At 41.9% G+C, this 24,099-nt stretch overlaps 1 protein-coding gene across 1 annotated transcript in view; it reads right to left on the bottom strand.

Annotated features, from left to right (window-relative positions):
- The window catches only part of EXOC2 (exocyst complex component 2), a 914,329-nt gene that overhangs the window by 374,412 nt on the left and 515,818 nt on the right, over positions 1–24,099 (bottom strand). The window contains 3 exon segments of the mRNA XM_053714663.1: positions 19,791–19,805; positions 19,807–19,937; position 23,185. Coding sequence (XP_053570638.1) covers positions 19,791–19,805; positions 19,807–19,937; position 23,185 — 147 coding nt within the window.

Raw genomic sequence — 24,099 nt, 5'->3', positions numbered from 1 at the left:
CTTGGGAGACTATTTCTAGTGTCCAAGGATCCAGAACATCTCTTGCCCAAGCCTGAGCGAAGAGAGAGAGTCTGCCCCCCACCAGATCCGGTCCCGGATCGGGGGCCAACATTTCATGCTGACTTGGTAGCAGTGGCAGGTTTCTTGGCCTGCTTTCCCTTGTTCCAGCCTTGCATTGGTCTCCAAGCTTGCTTGGCTTGAGAAGTATTTACCCTCTTGCTTAGAGGACGTAGCACTTTGGGCTGGTCCCGTTTCTACGAAAGGGACGAAAATTAGGTTTATTTTTTGGCCTTGAAAGGCCGATCCTGAGGAAGGGCATGGCCCTTACCCCCAGTGATATCAGAGATAATCTCTTTCAAGTCAGGGCCAAACAGCGTTTTCCCCTTGAAAGGAATGTTAAGTAGCTTGTTCTTGGAAGACGCATCAGCTGACCAAGATTTCAACCAAAGCGCTCTGCGCGCCACAATAGCAAACCCAGAATTCTTAGCCGCTAACCTAGCCAATTGCAAAGTGGCGTCTAGGGTGAAAGAATTAGCCAATTTGAGAGCATTGATTCTGTCCATAATCTCCTCATAAGGAGGAGAATCACTATCGACCGCCTTTACCAGCTCATTTGAACCAGAAACATGCGGCTGTAGCGACAGGGACAATGCATGAAATTGGTTGTAGAAGGTAACCCTGCTGAACAAACATCTTTTTAAGTAAACCTTCTAATTTTTTATCCATAGGATCTTTGAAAGCACAACTATCTTCTATGGGTATAGTGGTGCGTTTGTTTAAAGCGGAAACCGCTCCCTCGACCTTGGGGACTGTCTGCCATAAGTCCTTTCTGGGGTCGACCATTCAGGAAACAATTTTTTTAAATATGGGGGGAGGGACGAAAGGAATACCGGGCCTTTCCCATTCTTTATTTACAATGTCCGCCACCCGCTTGGGTATAGGAAAAGCTTCTGGGAGCCCGGGACCTCTAGGAACTTGTCCATTTTACATAGCTTCTCTGGGATGACCAAATTGTCACAATCATCCAGAGTGGATAATACCTCCTTAAGCAGAGCGCGGAGATGTTCCAACTTAAATTTAAACGTAATCACATCAGGTTCAGCTTGTTGAGAAATGTTCCCTGAATCTGTAATTTCTCCCTCAGACAAAACCTCCCTGGCCCCATCAGACTGGTTTAGGGGCCCTTCAGAACCATTATTATCAGCGTCGTCATGCTCTTCAGTATCTAAAACAGAGCAGGTCGCGCTTACGCTGATAAGTGTGCATTTTGGCTAAAATGTTTTTGACAGAATTATCCATTACAGCCGTTAATTGTTGCATAGTAAGGAGTATTGGCGCGCTAGATGTACTAGGGGCCTCCTGAGTGGGCAAGACTCGTGTAGACGAAGGAGGGAATGATGCAATTACCATGCTTACTCCCCTCACTTGAGGAATCATCTTGGGCATCATTGTCATTGTCACATAAATCACATTTATTTAAATGAGAAGGAACTCTGGCTTCCCCACATTCAGAACACAGTCTATCTGGTAGTTCAGACATGTTTAAACAGGCATAAACTTGATAACAAAGTACAAAAAACGTTTTAAAAATAAAACCGTACTGTCACTTTAAATTTTTAAACTGAACACACTTTATTACTGCAATTGCGAAATTTTTTTAAAAGGAATTGTTTCAAATTCACCAAAATTTCACCACAGTGTCTTAAAGCCTTTAAAAGTATTGCACACCAAATTTGGAAGCTTTAACCCTTAAAATAACGGAACCGGAGCCGTTTTTAACTTTAACCCCTTTACAATCCCTGGTAATCTGCTTTGCTGAGACCCAACCAAGCCAAAAGGGGAATACGATACCAAATGACGCCTTCAGAAAGTCTTTTCTATGTATCAGAGCTCCTCACACATGCGACTGCATGTCATGCCTCTCAAAAACAAGTGCGCAAACACCGGCGCGAAAAAGAGGCTCTGCCTATGAATTTGGGAAAGCCCCTAAAGAATAAGGTGTCTAAAAAAGTGCCTGCCGATATAATCTTATCAAAATACCCAGATTAAATGATTCCTCAAGGCTAAATATGTGTTAATAATGAATCGATTTAGCCCAGAAAAAGTCTACAGTCTTAATAAGCCCTTGTGAAGCCCTTATTTACTATCTTAATAAACATGGCTTACCGGATCCCATAGGGAAAATGACAGCTTCCAGCATTACATCGTCTTGTTAGAATGTGTCATACCTCAAGCAGCAAGAGACTGCTCACTGTTCCCCCAACTGAAGTTAATTCCTCTCAACAGTCCTGTGTGGAACAGCCATGGATTTTAGTAACGGTTGCTAAAATCATTTTCCTCATACAAACAGAAATCTTCATCTCTTTTCTGTTTCTGAGTAAATAGTACATACCAGCACTATTTTTAAAATAACAAACTCTTGATTGAATAATAAAAACTACAGTTAAACACTAAAATACTCTAAGCCATCTCCGTGGAGATGTTGCCTGTACAACGGCAAAGAGACTGACTGGGGTAGGCGGAGCCTAGGAGGGATCATGTGACCAGCTTTGCTGGGCTCCTTTGCCATTTTCCTGTTGGGGAAGAGTATATCCCACAAGTAAGGATGACGCCGTGGACCGGGACACACCCTATGTTGGAGAAACTCCAATCTAACTGCTGGCAAAGGATAACAATTTTTGTAAACCTTGAAGAAGGAATAAAAAAACTACCAGGCCTACTCCATTCTTTAGAAATCATATCAGAAATAGCATTAGGAAACTGGAAAAACCACTGGAACAACCACAGGAGGTTTATAAACAGAATTTAAATGTTTACTAATTTTAATATCAAGAGGACTAGTTTCTCCATATCTAATGTAATTCAACACTTCCATTAATAAATAATGAATATAATCCATTTTAAATAAATAAGAGGATTTGTCAGTGTCAATATCTTGAGGCAGGATCTTCTGAATCAGATAGATCCTCATCAGAGAAAGATAAATCAGTATGTTGCCGGTCATTTGAAATTTTATCAACTCTATGAGAAGTTTTAAAAGACCTTTTTACGTTTATTAGAAGGCAGGATGGCAGACAAAGCCTTCTGAATAGAATCAGAAATAAATTATTTTAAATTTACAGGTATATCTTGTGCATTAGATGTTGAGGGAACAACAACAGGTAATGAACTACTACTGAAGAATACATTTTCTGCATGTACAAGTTTATCATGACAACTATTACAAACCACAGCTGGAGGTATAATCTCCACAAGTTTACAACAAATGCACGTAGGCTTTGGTAGGAGACTGTTATCAGGCAGCAGGGATCAAACAGTGAATTCTGAGACAGGATCAGATTGAGACATCTTTCAAATGTAAGAGAAAAAAATCAACATATAAAGCAAAATTATCAATTTCCTTATATGGCAGTTTTAGGAATGGGAAAAAATGCAAACAGCATACCCCTCTGACATAGAAAAAAGGCAAGAGGCAAATAGGAATGGGGTCTTAAATAATGAAAATATTTGTCGCCAAGTATGACGCATAACAAACAGAAAATATATTTTTGGCGCCAAAAACGTCCGGAAATGACACACTTGCGTCACGGAGGGACGCAACCTTGTGAAGGACTCTGCATCGACTAAGACGCCAGAAATGACGAATTTGCGTCAACGAACGTAACTTCGCAACAAGAATGACGCAATAAACTTTGGCATTTTGGGCCCCTCGCGAGCCTAATTCTGCCCACAAATTTAAAAGACAGTCAATTTAAAAAAACATAATTTATGGCTTACCTGATAAATTTATTTCTCTTGTAGTGTGTTCAGTTCCACGGGTCATCCATTACTTATGGGATATATACTCCTTCCCAACAGGAAGGTTGCAAGAGGATCACCCAAGCAGAGCTGCTATATAGCTCCTCCCCTCACATGTCATATCAGTCATTTGACCGAAACAAGACGAGAAAGGAGAAACTATAGGGTGCAGTGGTGACTGGAGTTTTAATTAAAATTTAGAACTGCCTCAAAAAGACAGGGCGGGCCGTGGACTGAACACACTACAAGAGAAATAAATTTATCAGGTAAGCATAAATTATGTTTTCTCTTGTTAAGTGTGTTCAGTCCACGGGTCATCCATTACTTATGGGATACCAATACCAAAGCTAAAGTACAACGGATGATGGGAGGGGACAAGGCAGGAACATTAAACTGAAGGAACCACTGCCTGTAGAACCTGTCTCCCAAAAAACAGCCTCCGAAGAAGCAAAAGTGTCAAATTTTGTAAAATTTTGAAAAGGTATGAAGTGAAGACCAAGTTGCAGCCTTGCAAATCTGTTCAACAGAGGCCTCATTCTTAAAGGCCCAGGTGGAAGCCACAGCTCTAGTGGAATGAGCTGTAATTCTTTCAGGGGGCTGCTGTCCAGCAGTCTCATAGGCTAAACGAATTATGCTATGAAGCCAAAAAGAGAGAGAGGTGGCCGAAGCCTTTTGACCTCTCCTCTGTCCAGAATAAACGACAAACAGAGAAGAAAATCTTTAGTTGCCTGTAAGTAGAACTTCAGGGCACGGACTACATCCAAATTATGCAAAAGACGTTCCTTCTTTGAAGAAGGATTAGGACATAATGATGGAACAACAATCTTTTGATTGACATTCCTGTTAGAAACTACCTTAGGTAAAAACCCAGGTTTAGTACGCAGAACTATCTTGTCTGAATGAAAAATCAGATAAGGAGAATCACAATGTAAGGCAGATAACTCAGAGACTCTTCGAGCCGAGGAAATAGCCATCAAAAACAGAACTTTCCAAGATAACAGCTTAATATCAATGGAATGAAGGGGTTCAAACGGAACACCTTGAAGAACTTTAAGAACTAAGTTTAAGCTCCACGGCGGAGGCAACAGTCTTAAACACAGGCTTAATCCTAGCTAAAGCCTGACAAAAAGCCTGAACGTCTGGAACTTCTGCCAGACGTTTGTGTAAAAGAATAGACAGAGCAGAAATCTGTCCCTTTAACGAACTAGCAGATAAACCCTTTTCTAAAACCCTCTTGTAGAAAAGACAATATCCTAGGAATCCTGACCTTACTCCATGAGTAACTCTTGGATTCACACCAATATAAATATTTACGCCATATCTTATGGTAAATTTTTCTGGTAACAGGTTTCCGAGCCTGTATTAATGTATCAATAACCGACTCCGAGAAACCACGCTTTGATAGAATCAAGCGTTCAATCTCCATGCAGTCAGCCCTCAGAGAAATTAGGCTTGGATGGTTGAAAGGACCCTGAATTAGAAGGTCCTGCCTCAGAGGCAGAGACCATGGTGGACAGGACGACATGTCCACTAGGTCTGCATACCAGGTCCTGCGTGGCCACGCAGGCGCTATCAAAATCACCGATACTCTCTCCTGTTTGATCCTGGCAATCAATCGAGGCAGCAACGGAAACGGAGGAAACACATAAGCCATCTTGAAACCCCAAGGGGCTGCTAGAGCATCTATCAGCACCGCCTCCCGGGTCCCTGGATCTGGATCCATAACAAGGAAGCTTGGCGTTCTGGCGAGACGCCATGAGATCCAGTTCTGGTTTGCCCCAACGATGAATCAGTTGAGCAAAGACCTCTGGATGAAGTTCCCACTCTTCCGGATGAAAAGTCTGGCGACTTAGAAAGTCCGCCCTCCCAGTTCTCCACGCCTGGGATGTGGATCACTGACAGGTGGCAAGAGTGAGACTCTGCCCAGCGAATTAGCTTGGAGACTTCTAACATCGCTAGGGAACTCCTGGTTCCCCCTTGATGGTTGATGTAAGCCACAGTCGTGATGTTGTCCGACTGAAATCTGATGAACCTGTATGCTAACTGAGGCCAAGCTAGAAGAGCATTGAATATTGCTCTTAATTCCAGAATATTTATTGGGAGGAGTTTCTCCTCCTGAGTCCACGATCCCTGAGCCTTCAGGGAGTTCCAGACTGCGCCCCAGCCTAGTAGGCTGGCATCTGTTGTTACAATCGTCCAATCTGGCCTGCGAAAGAGTCATTCCTTTGGACAGATGAACCCTCGACAACCACCAGAGAAGAGAATCTCTGGCCTCTGGTCCAGATTCAGTAGAGGGGACAGATCTGAATAATCCCCATTCCACTGACTTAGCATGCATAATTGCAGCGGTCTGAGATGCAGGCGCGCAAATGGCACTATGTCCATTGCCGCGACCATTAAGCCGATTACTTCCATGCACTGAGCTACTGATGGCCTTGGAATGGAATGAAGGACACGGCAAGCATTTAGAATGTTTGATACCCTGGACCTCCGTCAGGTAAATCTTCATCTCTACAGAAATCTATCAGAGTCCCTAGAAAAGGAACCCTTGTGAGTGGTAACAGAGAACTCTTTTCCACGTTCACTTTCCACCCATGCGACCTCAGAAATGCAAGAACTATCTCTGTATGAGATTTTGCATTTTGAAAACTCGAACGCTTGTATCAGAATGTCGTCTAGGTACGGAGCCACCGCTATGTCTTGCGGTCTTAGTACCGCCAGAAGTGAGCCCAGAACCTTGTGTAAAAATCTCGGGGGCCGTAGCTAACCCGAAGGGAAGAGCTACAAACTGGTAATGCCTGTCTGGAAAGGCGAACCTTAGGTACCGATAATGATCTTTGTGAATCTGTATGTGAAGGTAGGCATCTTTTAAGTCCACTGTGGTCATATATTGACCCCTCTTGGATCATGGGTAGGATGGTTCGAATAGTTTCGATGGAACCCTTAGGAACTTGTTTAAGATCTTTAGGTCCAAGATTGGTCTGAAGGTTCCCTCTTTTTTGGGAACCACAAACAGATTTGAGTAAAAACCCTTGCCCTTGTTCCGTTCGCGGAACTGGGTGGATCACTCCCATTACTAAGAGGACTTGTACACATTGTAGAAATGCCTCTTTCTTTATTAGGTTTGTTGATAACCTTGACAGATTAAATCTCCCTTGTGGAGGAGAAGCTTTGAAGTCCAGAAGGTATCCCTGAGATATGATCTCCAACGTCCAGGGATCCTGGACATCTCTTGCCCAAAGCCTGGGCGAAGAGAGAGAGTCTGCCCCCCCACTAGATTCGTTTCCGGATAGGGGGCCCTTCCTTCATGCTGTCTTAGGGGCAGAAGTAGGCTTTCTGGCCTGCTTACCCTTGTTCCAGGACTGGTTGCTTTTCCAACCCTGTCTGTAACGAGCAGCAGTTCCTTCCTGTTTTGGAGTGGAGGAAGTTGATGCTGCTCCTGCCTTGAAATTACGAAAGGCACGAAAATTAGACTGTTTGGCCTTTGATTTGGGCCCTATCCTGAGGAAGGGAGTGACCCTTACCTCCAGTAATGTCAGCAATAATTTCTTTCAAACCGGGCCCGAATAAGGTTTGCCCTTTGAAAGGAATATTAAGCAATTTAGATTTAGAAGTCACATCTGCTGACCAGGATTTAAGCCATAGCGCTCTACGCGCCTGGATGGCAAATCCGGAGTTCTTAGCCGTTAGTTTGGTTAAGTGCACAACGGCGTCCGAAACAAATGCATTAGCTAGCTTAAGTGCTTTAAGCTTGTTCATGATATCATCCAATGGTGCTGTGCGAATAGCCTCTTCTAGAGACTCAAACCAGAAAGCCGCCGCAGCAGTGACGGGCGCAATGCATGCAAGGGCTGTAATATAAAACCTTGTTGAACAAACATTTTCTTAAGGTAACCTTCTAATTTTTTATCCATTGGATCTGAGAAAGCAAAACGATCCTCCACCGGGATAGTGGTGCGCTTAGCTAAAGTAGAAACTGCTCCCTCCACCTTAGGGGACCGTCTGCCATAAGTCTCGTGTGGTAGCGTCTATTGGGAACATTTTTCTAAATATCGGAGGAGGGGAAAAGGGCACACCGGGTCTATCCCACTCCTTGCTAATAATCTCTGTATAGCCTTTTAGGTTATAGGAAAAAACGTCCGTACACACCGGCACGCATGTATTTATCCAGCCTACATAACTTCTCTGGGATTGCAAACCGTGTCACAATCATTCAGAGCCGCTAACACCTCCCCTAGCAATACACGGAGGTTCTCAAGCTTAAATTTAAATTTGAAATTTCTGAATCCGGTCCTCCCTGGATCAGATCCGTCACCCACAGAATGAAGATCTCCGTCCTCATGTTCTGCAAATTGTGACGCCATATCGGACATGGCTCCCGTGTCATCAGCGCGCTCTGTCCTTAACCCAGAGCTATCGCGCTTGCCTCTTAACTCAGGCAAATTAGATAATACTTCTTTCATAACATTAGCCATATCTAATAATATATAAACGGTTTCTATGCAGAAATATACGTTAGCCATGTGGAAAAAATCATGCCCCAAGAAATTTATCACCAAAGTACCTCACAAAACAATTACCATGCCAGTAAACGTTTTAAAAAACAACATTTCAGATGTTGTGTAAAGTTATCACTAAGCCTGCTACCAGTCGCTTCTACTGCAGTTAAGGCTCATACATTATTTCAGTATTAACAGTATTTTTTCAGTCAAATTCTATCCCTAGAAAATAACGCTACTGTGCATACATTTACCAGCCTGATACCAGTCGCTACTTACTGCATTTTAGGCTGTACTTACATCATATGGGTATCGGCAGTGTTTTCTTAGTCAATTCCATTCCTAGAAAATATTTTACTGCACATACCTCATTTGCAGGGGACCCCGCATGCTATTCCCTTTTCTGAAGTTACCCCACTCCTCAGAATGTGCGAGAACAGCCAGTGGATCTTAGTTACGTCTGCTAAGATCATAGAAAACGCAGGCAGATTCTTCTTCTAAATACTGCCTGAGAGAAAAAACAGCACACTCTCGGTGCCATTTAAAATAACAAACTTTTGATTGAAGAATAATTAAGTAAAAAAAACTCCTAACTCCTCTCACGACCTCCTTCTTTGTTGAGAGTTGCAAGAGAATGACTGATATGACATGTGAGGGGAGGAGCTATATAGCAGCTCTGCTTGGGTGATCCTCTTGCAACTTCCTGTTGGGAAGGAGAATATATTCCATAAGTAATGGATGACCCGTGGACTGAACACACTTAACAAGAGAAAAGAGACTATACCCCAGGTAAGAAATATTTTCCCAGATATGAAACTGACAGTCTGCAAAAGGAAATATACTGAAAACCTGAATCATGGCAAATATAAGTACAATACATATATTCAGAACTTTATATAAATACATAAAGTGCCAAATCATAGCTGAGAGTGTCTTAAGTAATGAAAAACATTTGTACCAAAAGACACCCATCCACATATAGCAGATAGCAAAACCAGTACTGAAACGGTTATCAGTAGAGGTAATGGAATATGAGAGTATATCGTCGATCTGAATAAGGGAGATAGTAGGAGATTAATCTTTACGACCGATAACAGAGAACCTATGAAATAGATCTCCCGTGAGGAAAACCATTGCATTCAATAGGTGATACTCCCTTCACATCCCTGTGACATTCACTGTACTCTGAGAGGAATAGGGCTTAAAAATGCTGAGAAGCGCATATCAAAGTAGAAATCTTAGCACAAACTTACTTCACCACCTCCATAGGAGGCAAAGTTTGTAAAACTGAATTGTGGGTGTGGTGAGGGGTGTATTTAATGGCATTTTGAGGTTTGGGATACTTTGCCCCTCCTGGTAGGAGGAAGTCTAGCAGGGTTAACATGCAAGCAAAACTACCGCTTCACTCGAAATCTAGCCTCAAAGCGAGATGGAATCCCTTTTATTTTCCTGTTTTTATATCTGTCCCTAAAGTCTTCAGCAGGGGAAACAGATAAAACTTCATTTAAAACATGGCAGCTTTTCTTTATAAATGACTTTATAGAAACTTACATTTAGAAAACCAACAAATTTCACAGTTAAATTACAGGAAAAGAGAACACAATAATGAAAAGTTTTCTGCAAAGTGTTTTAAACTACACACAATTAAACAATATTCTACTATGTGCAGAACATTGGAATATGAAATATTCATATTTTCATCCCGGGTTTGCGCACAAGTGTTTTTTGTTTTTTACTTTTTTTCTCAATTGACTTCTATGGGGGGAATACAGGAAGACGCACGCGGTATTGTAAGTTCCGCTTTTTGCGCGCAAAACATTTTCTTCTAGCGCAATTAGTTCTATAGCGAAAACGCTAAAAAAACAGAATTTATGCTTACCTGATAAATTACTTTCTCCAACGGTGTGTCCGGTCCACGGCGTCATCCTTACTTGTGGGATATTCTCTTCCCCAACAGGAAATGGCAAAGAGCCCAGCAAAGCTGGTCACATGATCCCTCCTAGGCTCCGCCTTCCCCCAGTCATTCGACCGACGTAAAGGAGGAATATGCATAGGAGAAAATCATATGATACCGTGGTGACTGTAGTTAGAGAAAATAATTCATCAGACCTAATTAAAAAACCAGGGCGGGCCGTGGACCGGACACACCGTTGGAGAAAGTAATTTATCAGGTAAGCATAAATTCTGTTTTCTCCAACATAGGTGTGTCCGGTCCACGGCGTCATCCTTACTTGTGGGAACCAATACCAAAGCTTTAGGACACGGATGATGGGAGGGAGCAAATCAGGTCACCTAGATGGAAGGCACCACGGTTTGCAAAACCTTTCTCCCAAAAATAGCCTCAGAAGAAGCAAAAGTATCAAATTTGCAAAATTTGGTAAAAGTGTGCAGTGAAGACCAAGTTGCTGCCTTACATATCTGCTCAACAGAAGCCTCGTTCTTGAAGGCCCATGTGGAAGCCACGGCCCTAGTGGAGTGAGCTGTGATTCTTTCAGGAGGCTGCCGTCCGGCAGTCTCATAAGCCAATCGGATGATGCTTTTAAGCCAAAAAGAGAGAGAGGTAGAAGTAGCTTTTTGACCTCTCCTTTTACCAGAATAAACAACAAACAAGGAAGAAGTTTGTCTGAAATCCTTTGTAGCCTCTAAATAGAATTTTAGAGCACGAACTACATCCAAATTGTGTAACAAAACGTTCCTTCTTTGAAACTGGATTCGGACACAAAGAAGGCACGACTATCTCCTGGTTAATGTTTTTGTTAGAAACAACTTTCGGAAGAAAACCAGGTTTAGTACGCAAAACCACCTTATCTGCATGGAACACCAGATAAGGAGGAGAACACTGCAGAGCAGATAACTCTGAAACTCTTCTAGCAGAAGAAATTGCAACCAAAAACAAAACTTTCCAAGATAATAACTTGATATCAACGGAATGTAGGGGTTCAAACGGAACCCCCTGAAGAACTGAAAGAACTAAATTGAGACTCCAAGGAGGAGTCAAAGGTTTGTAAACAGGCTTGATTCTAACCAGAGCCTGAACAAAAGCTTGAACATCTGGCACAGCCGCAAGCTTTTTGTGAAGTAAAACAGATAAAGCAGAAAACTGTCCCTTCAAAGAACTTGCAGATAATCCTTTCTCCAAACCTTCTTGAAGAAAGGATAGAATCTTAGGAATTTTTATCTTGTTCCATGGGAATCCTTTAGATTCACACCAACAGATATATTTTTTCCATATTTTATGGTAGATTTTTCTAGTTACAGGTTTTCTAGCCTGAACAAGAGTATCAATGACAGAATCTGAGAACCCTCGCTTTGCTAAAATCAAGCGTTCAATCTCCAAGCAGTCAGTTGGAGTGAGGCCAGATTCGGATGTTCGAACGGACCTTGAACAAGAAGGTCCTGTCTCAAAGGTAGCTTCCATGGTGGAGCCGATGACATATTCACCAGATCTGCATACCAAGTCCTGCGTGGCCACGCAGGAGCTATCAAGATCACCGATACCCTCTCCTGTTTGATCCTGGCTACCAGCCTGGGAATGAGAGGAAACGGTGGGAACACATAAGCTAGGTTGGAAGGTCCAAGGTGCTACTAGTGCATCCACTAGAGTCGCCTTGGGATCCCTGGATCTGGACCCGTAGCAAGGAACCTTGAAGTTCTGACGAGACGCCATCAGATCCATGTCTGGAATGCCCCATAATTGAATTATTTGGGGCAAAGATTTCCGGATGGAGTTCCCACTCCCCCGGATGAAATGTCTGACGACTCAATTTTCCACTCCTGGGATGTGGATTGCAGACAAGTGGCAGGAGTGAGTCTCCGCCCATTGAATTATTTTGGTCACTTCTTCCATCGCCAGGGAACTCCTTGTTCCCCCCTGATGGTTGATATACGCAACAGTCGTCATGTTGTCTGATTGAAACCTTATGAATTTGGCCTTTGCTAGCTGAGGCCAAGCCTTGAGAGAGCATTGAATATCGCTCTCAGTTCCAGAATATTTATCGGGAGAAGAGATTCTTCCCGAGACCAAAGACCCTGAGCTTTCAGGGGTTCCCAGACCGTGCCCCAGCCCAACAGACTGGCGTCGGTCGTGACAATGACCCACTCTGGGTCTGCGGAAGCTCATCCCTTTGTGACAGGTTGTCCAGGGTCCAGCCACCAACGGAGTGAATCTCTGGTCCTCTGATCTACTTGTATCGTCGGAGACAAGTCTGTATAATCCCCATTCCACTGACTGAGCATGCACAGTTGTAATGGTCTTAGATGAATTCGCGCAAAAGGAACTATGTCCATTGCCGCGACCATCAAACCTATTACTTCCATGCACTGCGCTATGGAAGGAAGAAGAACAGAATGAAGTACTTGACAAGAGCTTAGAAGTTTTGATTTTTCTGGCCTCTGTCAGAAAAATCCTCATTTCTACGGAGTCTATTATTGTTCCCAAGAAGGGAACTCTTGTTGACGGGGGATAGAGAACTTTTTTCTACGTTCACTTTCCCACCCGTGAGATCTGAGAAAGGCCAGGACAATGTCCGTATGAGCCTTTGCTTGTGGCAGAGACGACGCTTGAATCAGTATGTCGTCCAAGTAAGGTACTACTGCAATGCCCCTTGGTCTTAGCACCGCTAGAAGGGACCCTAGTACCTTTGTGAAAATTCTTGGAGCAGTGGCTAATCCGAATGGAAGTGCCACAAACTGGTAATGCTTGTCCAGAAAGGCGAACCTTAGGAACCGATGATGTTCCTTGTGGATAGGAATATGTAGATACGCATCCTTTAAATCCACCGTGGTCATGAATTGACCCTTCCTGGATGGTAGGAAGAATTGTCCGAATGGTTTCCATTTTGAACGATGGAACCTTGAGAAATTTGTTTAGGATCTTGAGATCTAAGATTGGTCTGAATGTTCCCTCTTTTTTGGGAACTATGAACAGATTGGAGTAGAATCCCATCCCTTGTTCTCCTAATGGAACAGGATGAATCACTCCCATTTTTAACAGGTCTTCTACACAATGTAAGAATGCCTGTCTTTTTATGTGGTCTGAAGACATTTGAGACCTGTGGAAACCTTCCCCTTGGGGGGTAGCTCCTTGAATTCCAGAAGATAACCTTGGGAGACTATTTCTAGCGCCCAAGGATCCAGAACATCTCTTGCCCAAGCCTGAGCGAAGAGAGAAAGTCTGCCCCCCACCAGATCCGGTCCCGGATCGGGGGCCAACATCTCATGCTGTCTTGGTAGCAGTGGCAGGTTTCTTGGCCTGCTTACCTTTGTTCCAGCCTTGCATTGGCCTCCAGGCTGGCTTGGTTTGAGAAGTATTACCCTCTTGCTTAGAGGATGTAGAACTTGAGGCTGGTCCGTTTCTGCGAAAGGGACGAAAATTTGGTTTATTTTTAGCCTTAAAAGACCTATCCTGAGGAAGGGCGTGGGCCCTTACCCCCAGTGATATCTGAAATAATCTCTTTCAAGTCAGGGCCAAACAGCGTTTTCCCCTTGAAAGGTATGTTAAGCAATTTGTTCTTGGAGGACGCATCCGCTGACCAAGACTTTAGTCAAAGCGCTCTGCGCGCCACAACAGCAAACCCTGAATTTTTCGCCGCTAATCTAGCTAATTGCAAAGTGGCGTCTAAAGTAAAAGAGTTAGCCAATTTAAGAGCGGTGAACTCTGTCCATAATCTCCTCATAAGAAGAATCTTTATCGAGCGACTTTTCTAGTTCATCGAACCAGAAACACGCTGCTGTAGTGACAGGAACAATGCATGAAATTGGTTGTAGAAGGTAACCTTGCTGAACAAACATCTTTTTAAGCAAACCCTCTAATTTTTTATCCATAGGATCTTTGAAAGCACAACTATCTTCTATAGGGATAGTAGTGCGTTTGTTTAGAGTAGAAACCGCCCCCTCGACCTTGGGGACTGTCTGCCATAAGTCCTTTCTGGGGTCGACCATAGGAAACCATTTCTTAAATATAGGGGGAGGGACAAAAGGTATGCCGGGCCTTTCCCATTCTTTGTTTACAATGTCCCGCCACCAGCTTTGGGTATAGGAAAAGCTTCGGGGGGGCCCCGGGACCTCTAGGAACTTGTCCATCTTACATAATTTCTCTGGATATGACCAAATTGTTCACAATCATCCAGAGTAGACAACACCTCCTTAAGCAGAGCGCGGAGATGTTCCAATTTTAAATTTCAATGTAATCACATCAGGTTCAGCTTGTTGAGAAATTTTCCCTGAATCTGAAATTTCTCCCCTCAGACAAAACCTCCCTGGCCCCCTCAGACTGGTGTAGGGGCATGTCAGAACCATTATCATCAGCGTCCTCATGCTCTTCAGTATTTTCTAAAACAGAGCAGTCCGCGCTTTCGCTGATAAGTGGGCATTTTGGCTAAAATGTTTTTGATAGAATTATCCATTACAGCTGTTAATTGTTGCATAGTAAGGAGTATTGCGCACTAGATGTACTAGGGGCCTCCTGTGTGGGCAAGACTGGCGTAGACGAAGGAGGGGATGATGCAGTACCATGCTTACTCCCCTCACTTGAGGAATCATCTTGGGCATCATTTTCTCTAAATTGTTTGTCACATACATCACATCTATTTAAATGAGAAGGAACCTTGGCTTCCTCACATACAGAACATAGTCTATCTGATAGTTCAGACATGTTAAACAGGCATAAACTTGATAACAAAGTACAAAAAACGTTTAAAATAAAACCGTTACTGCCACTTTAAATTTTAAACTGAACACACTTTATTACTGAATATGTGAAAAAGTATGAAGGAATTGTTCAAAATTCACCAAAATTTCACCACAGTGTCTTAAAGCCTTAAAAGTATTGCACACCAAATTTGAAAGCTTTAACTCTCAAAATAACGGAACCGGAGCCGTTTTTATATTTAACCCCTATACAGTCCCTGGTATCTGCTTTGCTGAGACCCAACCAAGCCCAGAGGGGAATACGATACCAAATGACGCCTTCAGTAAGCTTTTTCTATGTATCTGAGCTCCTCACACATGCATCTGCATGCCTTGCTTCCCAAAAACAACTGCGCATTAGTGGCGCGAAAATGAGGCTCTGCCTATGATTAGAGAAGGCCCCCAGTGAAAAAAGGTGTCCAATACAGTGCCTGCCGTTTCTTTAACATAATTCCCAAGAATAAAATAACTCCTCAAAGCTATAAACTATTAAAAATGCTTATAAATCAATCGTTTTAGCCCAGAAAAATGTCTACCAGTCTTTAAAGCCCTTGTGAAGCCCTTTATTCTTATTTAATAAAAATGGCTTACCGGATCCCATAGGGAAAATGACAGCTTCCAGCATTACCAAGTCTTTGTTAGAAATGTGTCATACCTCAAGCAGCAAAAGTCTGCTCACTGTTTCCCCCAACTGAAGTTAATTCCTCTCAACAGTCCTGTGTGGAAACAGCCATCGATTTTAGTAACGGTTGCTAAAATCATTTTCCTCTTACAAACAGAAATCTTCATCTCTTTTCTGTTTCAGAGTAAATAGTACATACCAGCACTATTTTAAAATAACAAACTCTTGATTGAAGAATAAAAACTACATTTAAACACCAAAAAACTCTGAGCCATCTCCGTGGAGATGTTGCCTGTGCAACGGCAAAGAGAATGACTGGGGAAGGCGGAGCCTAGGAGGGATCATGTGACCAGCTTTGCTGGGCTCTTTGCCATTTCCTGTTGGGGAAGAGAATATCCCACAAGTAAGGATGACGCCGGGGACCGGACACACCTATGTTGGAGAAAAAGCTTAATTTGTAATCTAGCCCTTTATATTACAATCTCATACTGTTTAATATCCCTTTAAGGGAATAAAAAATACAATGTAATTTAGAAAAGCAACAAAATAATTTTTCAACTACTTCACTCGAAATCTAGCCTCAAAACGAGATGGAATCCCTTTTATTGCCTGTTTTATATCTGTTCTACAGGAAAATAAACAAGCGCAAGCCCATATCAAGGTAGACGTTTGTACAATTTATTTCACACACACGGGTTAAAAACACATACAGAATTAAAAAAATAACAAAGAGCCACCAAGAGCTCCGCCACCAACGCATTTTGTCCGTCCTTAACAGACTTTTTCAAGAGGATAAGTGGTTTTCCTCTTGAAAAAGTCTGTTAAGGACGGACAAAACGCGTTGGGGCGGAGCTCTGGGTGGCTCCTTGGAAAAAAGTTTACTACAGGGTTCAACTCGGTGTCACGTACAGAGAATTACAAGAGACCGGCACTTGTGTGTGTGAAATAAATTGTACAAACGTCTACCTTGATATGGGCTTGCCTTGTTTCTTTTCCTGTAGAATTGCCGCATAGAGAGTGTGGGGTGATACACCTCTGAAAGCAGCTGCAGCACGTGGATCAAGCACCTAGGAATTTCCTGGGAAACTAGGGTTGCACCGATACCGATACTAGTATCGGTACCGATACCAAGTAATTGCATGAGTACTTGTACTCGTGCAAATGCACCGATACTTAATCCGATACCTCCACTTACTACCCATATGCTATCTTGTGGCGTTTTTAATCAAACTGCATGTTCCCATTTCATTTAAAGCTGTAGTGGAGACTAAACTAAAATTGTTTACTACTGTTCTTGCCAATACAAATTGCTCTTATTTGTATTATTGTAGGAGAGATCACTGTACTACGCGTTCAGAGAAACCCCTGAAGTACTGGGCAGTTAATAAACTGATTTCCAGCTCTGGCTAAAATGGCCCAAAAATATACTTCTGCCCCATGCAGTAGTGTGGAAAAGTTAAACCTCCTTACTGATAGCAAAAACAGACTTATAGCTGAACATGCAGAGATGCTTCTGTTCCTTAAAAAGAACTTACTGATAGCAGAAACAGACTTATAGCTGAACATGCAGAGATGCTTCTGTTCCTTAATAAGACTTACTGATACAGAAAAAGACTTATAGCTGAACATGCAGAGATGCTTCTGTTCCTTAATAAGAACTTACTGATAGCAGAAACAGACTTATAGCTGAACATGCAGAGATGCTTCTGTTCCTTAATAAGAACTTACTGATAGCAGAAACAGACTTATAGCTGAACATGCAGAGATGCTTCTGTTCCTTAATAAGAACTTACTGATAGCAGAAACAGACTTATAGCTGAACATGCAGAGATGCTTCTGTTCCTTAATAAGAACTTACTGATACAGAAACAGACTTATAGCTGAACATGCAGAGATGTTTCTGTTCCTTAAGAACTTACTGATAGCAGAAACAGACTTATAGCTGAACATGCAGAGATGCTTCTGTTCATTATAAGAACTTACTGATAGCAGAAACAGACTTATAGCTGAACATACAGAGATGCTTCTGTTCCTTAATAAGAACTTACTGATAGCAGAAACAGACTTATAGCTGAACATGCAGAGATGCTTCTGTTCCATAATAATAACTTACTGATAGCAGAAACAGACTTATAGCTGAACATACAGAGATGCTTCTGTTCCTTAATAAGAACTTACTGATAGCAGAAACAGACTTATAGCTGAGCATGCAGAGATGCTTCTGTTCCTTAATAAGAACTTACTGATAGCAGAAACAGACTTATAGTTGAACATGCAGAGATGCTTCTGTTCCTTAATAAGAACTTACTGATAGCAGAAACAGACTTATAGCTGAACATGCAGAGATGCTTCTGTTCCTTAATAAGAACTTACTGATAGCAGAAACAGACTTATAGCTGAACATGCAGAGATGCTTAAGTTCCTTAATAAGAACTTACTGATAGCAGAAACAGACTTATAGCTGAACATGCAGAGATGCTTATGTTCCTTAATAAGATCTTACTGATAGCAGAAACAGACTTATAGCTGAACATGCAGAGATGCTTCTGTTCCTTAATAAGAACTTACTGATAGCAGAAACAGACTTATAGCTGAACATGCAGAGATGCTTCTGTTCCTTTATAAGAACTTACTGATAGCAGAAACAGACTTATAGCTGAACATGCAGAGATGCTTCTGTTCTGTTCCTTAAAAAGAACTTGCCACTAACTTTTGAAAAATTATTCTAATTGCTTGATTGCCTTTTATGCTGCTAGTTCTCATCTTGCACAATTATGTTCAAAACATACTGTACTCTGAGGAACATCTTAGCTTATATAATTGCAGGAAGAGTACTCATTGGAAAAATTAAATTAATCCCAATGAACACTCATCCTGCAATTATAGGACTAGATTTTAGATTACATTTGATTGGTAAGCTTTACCAATGCTCTGTTTCACATTTCCAACTCCATAGCCTTTAATGGAGTAGGACATGTAATGAGAGCATTGGTAAAGCTTACCAGTCAACTGTAATCTAGCCCATAGTGTTTGTTCACCATGATTAAACAGTATTCTGTTCTATTTTTTACTGTATGGCACTTTTGGTTGGTTGCAATTTTATATTTATTGTTGTTGTTAATATATTTTATTGTAATATTTTATTTCTAAACATGTTCTGTGAACTTTGTGACAAATAAAACCTGTTTTATTATTTCATAATGTCTTTTGAGCTACAGTCCTTCATAATTATAAAGAAGGAATCTTAAATAATTAGTCTGTATTGTGCTTGGTAAACTGTCACATGACATAAAAAAAGTATCGGTAATTGGTATCGGCGAGTATTTGAAAACAAGTATCGGTACTTGTACTCGGTCTTAAAAAAATGGTATCGGTGCAACCCTACTGGAAACATTCGAAATATACAGCTACTATTGGACACTATCGGACTCTTACCAATATTCTCACTCCTAGTGGTAACATTATTCCCATTGTTTGTTTGTATCTGTTTGTGGGAAAATTTATACTGTAAATCATAGTCAAGTTAATTTATAATATTATATAGTTTTTTGCATCATTTATATAAATTGAATAATTATCCCTGTTCCACACCCCCTCTCTTATTTTGCGCTGCCAATACTTTGTTCTGAGTTTGTTTTATATCTGTCCCTTAAGTCTTCAGCAGGGGAAACAGATAAAACTTAATTTCAAACACGGCGGCTTTTCTTTATAAATGACTATAGAAACTTACATTTAGAAAAAACCAACAAATTTCACAGTTAAATTACAGGAAAAGAGAACACAATAAATAATGAAAGTTTTCTGCAAAGTGTTTTAACTACACACAATTTAACAATATTCTACTATGTGCAGAACACTGGAATGTGAAATATTCATATTTTCATGCCGGGTTTGCGCACAAGTGTTTTTTTCCACTTTTGTTCTCAATTGACTTCTATGGGGAAATACGGGAAGACGCACACAGTATTGTAAGTTCTTCTAAGTTTCTTCCACCGCAATTAGCTCTATAGCGAAAACGCTAAAAAAAGCTTCATTTGTAAAAATAATTTTTCAATTAACTTGAGCAGCATTTCAAATAGTCTATCATGCTTCATAAGCTAACTGTACTCTAAATTTTATTTGGCATGGCACTGCACTAAAAAAGTGTCCACTGTTCTAACCAAATTAGAAAAGCTTAAGTTTACCTTCTGGATATTTCTGTTCAATGTTGAGTGGTAGATTGAAAAGAAATTTAAATCTCTGAAGGACATTTAGGGCATTCCGAGTGGAATCAGCTTTGTCCTTCCGGCCAAGCACTTCTTGGAAGAGAGCATCTGCAGTTGTACTTGCACCTAATAAGAACAATGTAAAAATGTGAATACTTATGAGCAAAAACAAAATGTATGCTTACCTGATAAATGTAATTCTTTCTTGACACAATGAGTCTACGAATCATCTAATTACTTTTGGGAATATCACTACTGCCCAGCAGGGAGACGGCAAAGAGCACCACAGCAAAGCTGTTAAATATCACCTCTCTTCCCTCCCACCCCAGTCATTCGACCGAAGTAAAGGAGAGAAAGGAAGCAATAAGGTGCAGAGGTGTCTGAAGTTTGTAACATATCAACAACCTGTCTTAAGAACAGGGCGGGCCGTGGACTTATCGTGTCAAGAAAGAAAAAAATTATCGGGTAAGCATAAATTTTGTTTTCTTTCTAATGACACAATGAGTCCACGGATCATCTAATTACTATTGGGAATCAATACCCAAGCTAGAGTACACAGATGATAAGGGAGGGGACAAGACAGGGAACCTAAACGGAAGGCACCCCTGCTTGAAGAACCTTTCTCCCAAAAGCGGCCTCAGCTGAAGCAAAAGTGTCAAATTTATAGAATTTAGAAAAACTGTGAAGAGAGGACCAAGTTGCAGCCTTGCAAATCTGTTCCACAGAAGCTTCATTTTTGAATGCCCATGAGGAAGAAACAGCCCTCGTGGAATGAGCCTTAACTCTCTCTGGAGGATGCTGTCCAGCAGTTTCATATGCAAAACGTATGATACTCTTCAGCCAAAAAGAAAGAGAAGTATCCGTAGCTTTCTGTCCCTTACGTTTTCCCGAGAAAACCACAAACAAAGCAGAAGACCTTAGTCGCCTGTAAGTAAAATTTTAGAGCACGTACCACGTCTAAATTGTGCAGAAGCCATTCCTTCTGAGGAGGAGGATTAGGACACAATGAAGGAAAAACAATCACCTGATTAATGTTCCTGTCAGAAACTACTTTAGGGAAAAACCCTAACTTTGTACGTAAAACTACCTTATCCGAATGAAAAATAAGGTAAGGTGACTCATACTGTAATGCCGAGAGCTCTGACACTCTACGAGCAGATGAAATAGCAACAAGAAACAAAACTTTCCAAGATAACTTAATATTTAAGGAATGCATTAGGCTCAAACGGAGCCCCTTAAAGAACCTTAAGAAATAAATTAAGACTCCAGAGAGGAGTAGCTGGTTTAAACACAGGCCTGATCCTGTCCAAGGCTTGACAAAACGATTGTACGTCTGGTACGTCCGCCAGACGTTTATGTAACAAAATAGACAAGGCAGATACTCGCCGATAATCCTTTCTCCTAACCTTCTTGGAGAAATGACAGAATTCTAGGAATCCTAACTCTACTCCAAGAGTAGCCCTTGGATTCACACCAATATAGATATTTACGCCATATCTTGTGGTAAATCTTTCTAGTTACAGGTTTACAAGCCTGAATCATGGTCTCTATGACGGATTCTGAAAATCCCCGCTTGGATAAAATTAAGCGTTCAATCTCCAAGCAGTCAGCTTCAGAGAAACTAGATTTGGATAAAGGAAGGGCCCTTGAAGTAGACGGTTCTTCCTCATCGGAAGTCTCCAAGGTGGAAGAGACAACATGTCCACCAGGTTTGCATACCAAATACTGCAAGGCCACGCCGGTGCAATGAGGATCACTGACGCCCTCTCTTGCTTGATTCGAGCAATGATCTGAGGTAGAAGAGCGAAATAGGTATGCAAGACTGAAGGTCCAAGGTACCGCCAGGGCATCTATCAGTACAGCCTGACGGTCCCCTTGACCGGTATAAGGCTGGAAAACACTTCCGGATGGAGTTCCTACTCCCCCGGGTGAAAGATCTGCCTGCTCAGGAAGTCCGTCTCCCAGTTGTCCACCCCTGGGATGTGGATCGCCGACAGACAGCAATTGTGGGTCTCCGCCCACCAAATTATCTTGGCTACCTCTGTCATAGCTAAGGAACTGGGACCAGGCCAGAAAAACATTGAAGATTGCTCTCAGCTTCAGAATATTTATGGGCAGAACAGACTCTGACTGAGTCCAAATTCCCTGAGCCTTTAGAGAGCTCCAGACTGCTCCCCATCCTAGAAGGCTGGCGTCTGTTGTCACAATCACCCAAGAGGGTCTGCGAAAGCAGGTTCCTTGGGAGAGATCATTCTGAGACAACCACCAAAGAAGAGAATCCCTTGTCTCCTGCTCCAGCTGTATTCATGGAGACAAAATCTGCATAATCTCTGTTCCATTGACTGAGCATGTTTAACTGCAGAGGTCTGAGGTGAAAACGAGCGAACGGGATGATGTCCATTGCCACCACAATCAGCCCCGATTACCTCCATGCACTGAGCCACTGATGGCCGAGGAGCAAACTGAAGTGCTAGGCAAAAATCGAAAATCTTTGATTTCCTGACTTCTGTTCTATTATGGTTCCCAAGAAAGTTACCCCTGTATTGGGAACTAAGGAGCTCTTTCCTTGAAATTTCGAAAGGAACGAAAATTACTCTGATGTCCCTTTTGTTTGTTTCTCTTATCCTGAGGGAGAAGATGACCTTTTCCTCCTGTAATAGAGATTATTTCCGTCAAACCTGGTCCAAACAAGGTCTTTCCCTTGTAAGGAATCGCTAAAAGTTTAGACTTAGATGACACATCTGCAGACCAAGGTTTTAACCATAAAGCTCTGTGGGCTAGTACAGCAAAAACCTGAAATCTTTGCTCCCAGTTTGATAACCTGTAGGGAAGCATCAGTAATAAAATCATTAGCCAACTTAAGGGCTTTTATCCTATCCTGGATCTCATCAAGGGGAGTGTCTGTCCTAATAGCATCAGACAACGCATCTTTTGTTTTGCTTGCTGGATTTGTTTAGCTTGCTGGATTTCTTAGGATTAACTACAACCATAGTGTTGCTGTCATCCAATGTAGCTAAAACCTCCTTAAGTAACAGACGGAGGTGTTCTAGCTTAAACCTGAAGGATACAACTTCAGTATCAGCAGGAGGAATTACACTGTCAGAATCTGAGATTTCCCCCTCAGATGCTACCGAAAGATCCTCCTACTCAGGCTTCTGGGAGGGGGCATCCGAAATAGCAACAACTGCGTCAGTAACCTCACCTACTGAATGTTTACTTTTCCTCTTGCACTTTCCCTGCAGCATGGGAAAAGCAAACAATGCATCAGAAACCGCAGAGGACATAAGAGAAGCGATGTCTTGCAAAGTAACTCCAGGAGGAGTTAGAGAGGAAGCGCAGGGCACTGCATGTGTGGGCGATACAAGTTGGGGACGCTTGAGGAGAAAGCTGCGGCATATATTGAACATTGTCATTAGACTCCTGAACAGCATTTGCCTTGGAAAATGTTGGCTCAGAAAAAAGTCTATCCCTATAATTAAAGTTCTCTCAATACACGAGGAACAGAAAGGGATTGGTGGTTCCACATTGGCATTAAAACACAAAGAACAAGTGACATTTTGCAAAGCTTCTTGGTCCATTCTGACTCACAATGGATCAAATAATCACCTTCATTTTTTACAAAAAAATTAAATATAAAAAATGTTACTGTCCCTTTAAATTTTAAACCGTAACTTTTTTACTAGTGTCTGCAAAATGAGAAAATTTGCCAAATAAAGATAACAGAACACCTCTACACCTCAGCTTCTTTGCTGAGGTGCCTACCTGACCTGCTACACCGGAGCTTTGCAATTCCCTCTAGACAAAATGATCCGGAACTCAGCAGGAGACGAAGTGAGCCGTTCTCCGGTCCTAGAAACGCATGCTTGCAGGTAATCATGCGTTGCTAGACAGACCCAGAAAATTCTCTTCCTTCGCACATGGAAGTAAAGTAAAAAGTGGCGCGCAAAACAGCTTGCCGCCTCACATAGCTCCACCCATCGTGGGCGTCCTTCAAACAATAATCTCCTGGTCGGCATTTTGTATTAAAGTTTAACTGCCGGGTAGTAGTGGAACCACCAGAGCATAAAGATCTTCCTCCGCCCCAGTGCCTGCATAAAACGGCTGTCTTATAAGTCCTCTCCATTATAGGAGAGTTTAAGTGTCCCTTTTATAATAAAGTGCCTTCATAATACACATTGTTCTGAACTAAAGTGCCCACTTTGTCTTTCTTTCCTAGAAATAATAAAGTCAGCACTTACCTCACAAATCTGCCCAACAGCAAGGCAGCTCACCAGATTTGAGAGGTCCT

The sequence above is a fragment of the Bombina bombina genome, chromosome 5 (assembly GCF_027579735.1).
Source record: "Bombina bombina isolate aBomBom1 chromosome 5, aBomBom1.pri, whole genome shotgun sequence".
NCBI classification, from domain to species: Eukaryota; Metazoa; Chordata; class Amphibia; order Anura; family Bombinatoridae; genus Bombina; species Bombina bombina.
Note: the sequence above shows the minus strand (reverse complement) of the source record. Positions and strands in the feature narration are given on the sequence as shown.